The following is a 7,500-nucleotide window of genomic DNA, read 5'->3' as shown; positions in this document are numbered from 1 at the left end:
CACATGGTAGATGAGCATATACCAGAGAGTCAGTGTGGCTTCAAAGAGGGCCCTGGGACAGTCGGCATGACCTTTGCGGCATGCCAATTTCAGAAGTACTAGAAGCAAAACAGGGATCTATACACGATGTTTGTAAACTTAAGCAAGGCTTTCGACATCAATAGTCGTGAGGGGCTTTGGAAGATCATGGAAAAATTCGGCTGACCAGATAAATTCATCAATATAGTGCATCAGCTTCACGACGCCGTCGTCACCCGGGTGCTGGACAGTGGAGACTCTTCCGTTGTATTCCCAATCATTAACGGAGTCAAGCAAGGCTGTGTACTCACACCGTTACTGTTCAGCATGATGTTCTCGGGCATGCTGTCGGATGCTTTCGAATGCTTTCCGCAACATCGACAAAACCAGCGTCAAGATCAGATTCGGGACTGGTGTCAGACTAATGCTTTATACGGCGCTGATGAAGGGGCAAAACCCCACGAATTATGGCATATACGCTCAATACCCATTTTTCATCTTCGATCTCATTGTTTGTTTGTTTACATTTGCCGTCTCGTATACGAAACGCTCTAGCAAAAATCAGTGCTGGCAATGATTTTTATAAGATATCTGTAGAAATAACCTTAGCAAAATGATGTCAAACTCTTCAGCTGTGGAGGTTACAGGCCAAGACTAAGGTAAAAGACGACTCAGTGCACGACTTTTTTCCTTTCCGCAGACGACTGCGCACTTAACGACGCTACAGAGGCCCATATGCAACAGAGCACGAACTGCTTTTCCATTGCCTACAGCAGCTTAGACGTCACAACCAGTATTCAGAAGACAGAGGTCATGCACCAACCTGCCCCACAAAAGCAGTATGTGGAACCAACTAGCACTGTCAAAGGGGAGAACCTGAGGGTGGTTAATAAGTTCACATACCTCGATAGCTCTATCTCTCTCTAGACCTGTGAACATTGACGATGAAGTCAACACACACACATCGCAAAAGAAAGCTTAACACACTGGCGGCTACGCGGATCAGTACGAGAGAGGAGGGACGGTTTATGAACATCACATCAAAAGGCTAATCCTCTTCTACATGAAGTGCTTGAGAAAACTGTTGAAAAATCACCAGGCAAGACAAGGTCCAAGACACGGAGGTTCTCTCTCGAGCTGATCTGCCAAGCATTTATACACTGCTGAGGAGAACGAAGGTCGGTTGGGCAGGCCATCTTGTTCGAATGCCTGACACAACTACCCCCAAAAACTGTTTTACAGTGAATTGGCAAAAGGCAAGCGCACATAAGGTGAAGAGATAAAGTGATTCAAAAACGCACTCAATGCCTCACCAAAGTGCTTTCAGGTCACCCCTGATACCTGGAAACTCAGGCACAAGACCACCCTGCATGGTGAAAACATGAGCTACGCAAGCATATATATATATCTATATTTATAAAAATGAGAATGTGTGTCTGTCTGTCTGTCTGTCTGTGGGAATCCCTAAAACTCGAGAACTACGCAACCAATTTCATTCAAATTTTACACATGCCTTACTTAGGGTTCCAGTTGTGTTTTAGTCAAAAAAAAATATTAACTTCTTGCAGAGTTCGAGCACACGGCAACATAATATCTCCTCCACTATTTAAGTATTAAGTGTCAAAAGTGAAACAAAAACACTCATGTCAAATACTTGAACTTTAAAAATGAAACTATTCCACTAACTGAAACAATCACATTTCGATACTGTAGTGACAGATACTTTCACAGAGAGAGAAAGAGAGAGACAGAAAGAGAGAGAGAGAGAGATGTATATATATACATATACATGTATATGTACACCATTTCGATACTGTAATGACAGATACTTTCAGAGAGAGAGAGAGAGAGATGTATATGTATACATATAGATGTACACGTATATGTATATATATAGATCTATACATACATGTATATGTATACATATGTGTAGATGTATATATATATATATATATATATATAGATGTACATGTAATATGTACACATATATACATATATACATGCATACAGATATCTATACATATATACACCCATCACACACACATACACATCCACACAAACACACACATTAGTCATTTGTTTTCTTATCCAAAACTACGTCAAAAGTACTGAATGGATCTTTATGAAATTTGGAAATTATATTCTTTGCATAACGGCCATAACTCCCATGAAAATTCATATATTTTTGATGTTGATGAAATTTTAACCCGAACATAACAGATGAGCATTATTTAGAAAATGATGTCACACGTTATTGAGGCTACCATTCTTTCTGGATGTGCAAAAGGGGATGACGTCTTTATTCCAAGAATTCCTCTTACTCCATCAGGAGCAGACATTCCTTTTACATTCAGAAGACTACAATTCCCCCTTCGTGTGACTTTTGCCATGTCCATAAACAAATCTCAGGATCAAACACTGTCTGTAGCTGGTCTTCTCTTGGAAGAGCCCTGCTTCTCACATGGACAACTGTATGTTGGCTGCTCAAGAGTGGGCAGCAAAAAAAAAACCTATTTGTATATGCTCCACAAGGGAAAACAAGAAACATAGTTTACAACGAGGTGTTATAATCACAACAGCAAGAAAGTATGTACATGATCACCTTCTTTTACGAAACTTCATTGACTTTCATATATTTATATTGATATACATATATATACGTGTGTTTGGGTGCGTGTGTGTATATACATCTCTATATATAAAGATGATGCGTAGTCTAGACGGCGTTTTTAGATTTCATTATTCTCTTTAACCCGGGCAACGCCGGGTATTTCTGCTAGTATATATATATATATATATATATATATAGGTAAAGTAAAGGTTAGAGGTAATCCTTGACAATTGTAAGCACCTGTGTATGCCAGCTCGTGGTTGAGGTGAAATAATAAATTGTAAATCCAAAAAATAACAACAAAAATACAAAGGATTCTGCGGTACACGTGTTTCAAGCTTTATATCAGTGTATAATTTACAATACAAAGCTATCTTCAGCCGCAAAAGTATTTCTCTCCCAGGAAATTATATCACATCGGCGTTAAAGGAGGAAGAAAGGTGTGATATAAGAAGTGAAGATCCTTTCGGTATTTTGTATAGTACTATACCTCGTATAATTCTCCATTTACACATAATTTCTTCATTTTTATTTCAAGTTTATTTTTATTTTTACATGAATATCTGTGTATTTCGTTTTCTTTTTCTTTTTTTTTTTTCTTTTCTTCTGCTCAGGATTTTATATCCCCTTTTTATTTTATATTGTTGTTTCGTTTTGTCATTTTATTGTATTGTTCGTAACCACCAACTTAACACTACACACGGAATCGTGGCAAGGTATGGGCGGTTTTCGGAGGACCGAAGAAATTATGTGTAAATGGAGAATTATACGGGGCATAGTACTATACAAAATACCGAAAGGATCTTCACGTCTTATATCACACCTTTCTTCCTCCTTTAACGCCGATGTGATGTAATTTCCTGGGAGAGAAATACTTTTGCGGCTGAAGATAGCTTTGTATTGTAAATTATACACTGATATAAAGCTTGAAACACGTGTACCGCAGAATCCTTTGTATTTTTGTTGTTATTTTTTGGATTTACAATTTATATATATATATATATATATATATATATATATATATATATATATATATATATATATATATATATATATATATACACACACACACACACACACACAGAGACATGGCAGAAGTAAATAGACACCCTTATAATCATTAAAATTTATTTAAATCTGAAATTATACATTCAAATTATTTATTAATTGTTATAATGTGAATATTTAATATCTAGTAGACATGCCCTTTGCATTTTTCAGTGCAAGGACCCTATTAGGCATTTTACTGTTCAGATGACGAATATTCTCTTGCAGAATTTCTTGCCAAGTTTCATGCAGTAACCTAAAAAAATCTGGCTTTGAAGATGCTTTCTTGTTATTTTTATGTAGTGTCCTGTCCATTATGTCCCAAAGGTGTTCAATAGGGCTCATATCTGGTGACTGGCTTGGCCATGGAAGCTTTTTAATGCCATTCTCATCCAACAAATCTTGGGTCATTTTAGCTGTGTGACAGGGAGCCCCACCTTCCGTAAATAAAGAGTCTTCTTAGTTATTTCACCACTTGAGAAGATTGGAAGGAGGCCTTTCTGCAATATGAACACATATTTATATGAGTTTATGCTTCCCTCACACTCCACCAGCTCTGATCAACCATTGCTCCAAATTGCTCCCCAGACCATCACAGAATAGCTGTTATGTTTCCTCATTGGCTGCAATCTTTTCACATCAAATTCTTGATCACTGAGTCTTCAGATCCACACTTGAACACTGTCAGGAAATACAGCAAATCTGGACTCGTCAGAGACAGTGTCCCAAAATACTAGTGACCTCTCCACCATCTCACTGGCCCAATCTTTTGTCCGCTTGATGTTGGCTGGTCGAAGAAGTGGCTTCCTTCTTGTTGCTCTGCCATAGTAACCATGTTTGTGGAGATACCTGACAGCTGTTCTGGGGCTGACATCAACTTGTTCCGCTATGTCAGAGGTCTTGCAACGAGGATAATCCTTCACACTTCTCTTGACAAAGAGACGGGTCCTGTCAGAGGGCTCTGATTGATCTAGGCGAGGTGATGTGGACTCCTTACCCTCTCTGGTGAATTCCACAATCACTCTATTAACTATAGAAGGCGGAATCCCAAGATTTTCTGCAATTTTACGCTGACTATGTCTACCTTTAGAATGAGCCACAATACGGCCTCTTTGAAATTCGGACAGTTCCAAGGCTTCTTTTGTACATGGCATGAATAAACAGGCACATATAGAACATGAAACATAAAAGTGTCAATAAATTTTAAAAAGAAAAACTTGTCCATACGTACATATCCGTGCAACAACCATGTTCCTCCCCATGCCTGTCATCTCTTATGTCCCTGCCGTAAGGCTTCACTTCCACACACACCAACTTAATTTAATTCGTCCTTAGTCGAAAGACACCTGTTGTTATGTCCTGTTATTTGCATTTGTATTTGTCTAACATTTCTCCGTTTTTTTTTCTGTCCTTGTTTTCGTATACATTCGCTGCCTTCTTCCAAGGAATCTAATGCTCTTAGCTTAGTTTTTTCCTTGGGGTTGGCCAGATTGGAGCAATCTCGAGTATAACCAGCCGAAATTGCAAAGATAATCTGGAACTTGACTGAGGAAAGAAAACTTCGAATGACCCGTCCGGGTTTTTTTCTTGTCCCTCTTTTGTATCATGTCTGGATGTTTTACATTCTTGTCCCATTTTTTGTATTCCTTTTCATATACATACATACATACAAACACGTGCGCACGCGCGTTTGTGTAATACATAAAATTTTTATATCTATATATATACATGCACATTTATTCGCTCTCTTTTTCTTTCAATCTATCTTTCTTTCTTTCTCTCTCTCTTTCTTTCTTTCTCTCTCCCTTCCTCTCTTTCTTTCTTTCTTTCTTTCTTTCTTTCTTTCTTTATTTATTTATTTATGTATTTCGTTATTTGTATATACACACCTTATATGTACAATAACATTCCGTTGTGTATATTCATTCAGCTGATTTTAATACTTTTGAAATCTTATTGAATCAACAACGGAGACAGTTTTAAACAAAATAACATGACACAAAACGCGCGCGCGCACACATGTATGTAGGTGTGCAGACATATCTCAGTGTGTTAATGTATATATGTATTATGTGTGTGTGTGTATGTACGCATGTATGTGTTTGTATGTATGTAATGTATGTATGTCTGTGTGTATGTCTGTGTGTATGTATGTATGTGTGTGTGCATATGTATGCAATGTATGTATGTCTCTGTGTGTGTATGTGTGTGTGTATGTATGTATGTATGTATGTATGTGTGTGCGTATGTATGTACGTATGTATGTGTGTGCGTATGTATGTATGTATGCGTGTGTATGTATGTATGTATGTATGTATGTGTGTGTGTGTATGTATGTATGTATGTATGTATGTATGTATGTAAAGAAATTGCAAGGGTGACACACGATCAATTGAATTTATCAAAAACATAAATAATGAAATGACTAATATTTTTGTAAGATTCGTTTCTCATTTCTCATCCTTTTCTTTTTCACTTCTTCCAGTTCTCAACCCTTTTGACGCCATCCTGTATCCAGGACTTTAAAAAATAGCAATAATAATAATAATAACTGCCCTGATGCAGAATCAAGCAGTGGCTCTCGTGGCTTCTGATCTTAACTGATTGAAAGTGTTATCATGTACACTGATTTGTCTTGGTATAAAAGTGATGGGCTGCAGCAAATATTCTACTCAATACCACAGATTTGTTTGTCAGTTGTTTGACCTCAACCAGTTGAGCATGTCCCTTAGTGGCTGACGATATATACATCTCTGAACACGAGCAGATGTAGTGTGGGAGTATCATAGCCATGTGTTGAGAGGAATTCTTTGGGGTTTGGATAATTCACCTCTGGAAACATGAGTGTTTCGTTCAACATCCTTAAGCAACCCTTATTCAGGGAGAGAACGTGTCAGAAAAATGTAGAGCCTGTGGAACTTGGAACGAGACAGTGACACACTGTGTGGAAGAATACCCCAAGTTGGTACAGGCAGAATATAAGAAATTGAGGCACGACCAAGTTGTAAAAGTTATACACTGGAAACTGTGCCAGAAATGAGGATTTGAAGCTGGAAACACATGGTACAATCATTGAGTCGAAAGGGTCCTGGAGTCGGAGAAATGTAAGATTTTGTGGGACTTTCCTATTCAAATGGACATGAAATTAAAAAATGATAGACCAGACATAACGATTATAGATAAGGAAAAGCGAAGTTGTTTGATTCCAGGATCGTAAAGAAAGAGGAAGAAAAAACAAAGCAAAAAAGAAAATATATATATAGTCCTTTAAAGTTTGAAATAGAAAGAATTTGGGGCTTGCGAACAGTAAAGGTCGTGCGTGTAATAATTGGTACGTTATGAACAATAAGGAAATATATAGACAAATGGCTGAAAGAGATTGGAATAGAATGCCCAGTAGAGCTCCTACAGAAAGTTTGTCTCTTAGGGACAGGAAGGATTATTAGGAGGGTTCTAAGCACTTGAAAGAATGTTGAAAACTTGTGGATACCTAAGGTTACAGGTAGTAACCCGCTATCCACATAATTCCTCCCAGGATAAGACCAAAGCTGAGTCAGACGAAAATAAATAAATAAACAATAACAACAACAACAACGATGATGATGATGATAATTGATGGTGCAATTAACTCGGAATATAAAAATTTGTTGGTACGTTTCGTTAGGAAAATTTTTAAAGCTAAACATTTAGAAAACATTTCCACAATATATTAGAATATATATATACATATATATATATATATATATATATATATATATATATATATATATATATATATATATATATATATATATATATATATATATATATATATATATATATAT

General features: G+C 37.0%; 1 protein-coding gene across 1 annotated transcript; it reads right to left on the bottom strand.

Moving 5' to 3' along the window:
* Positions 1 to 3,812: 3,812 nt before the first annotated feature.
* Positions 3,813 to 5,381, bottom strand: LOC149130866 (uncharacterized). The gene has a single exon (XM_089343458.1). The coding sequence runs from the start codon at positions 4,828 to 4,830 to the stop codon at positions 4,339 to 4,341; it is 492 nt and encodes a 163-aa protein (XP_089199584.1). The 5' UTR covers positions 4,831 to 5,381; the 3' UTR covers positions 3,813 to 4,338.
* Between the last annotated feature and the right edge of the window lie 2,119 nt (positions 5,382 to 7,500).

Source organism: Octopus bimaculoides, chromosome 27, assembly GCF_046866305.1.
Source record: "Octopus bimaculoides isolate indiv1 chromosome 27, ASM4686630v1, whole genome shotgun sequence".
Lineage (NCBI taxonomy): Eukaryota > Metazoa > Mollusca > Cephalopoda > Octopoda > Octopodidae > Octopus > Octopus bimaculoides.
Note: the sequence above shows the minus strand (reverse complement) of the source record. Positions and strands in the feature narration are given on the sequence as shown.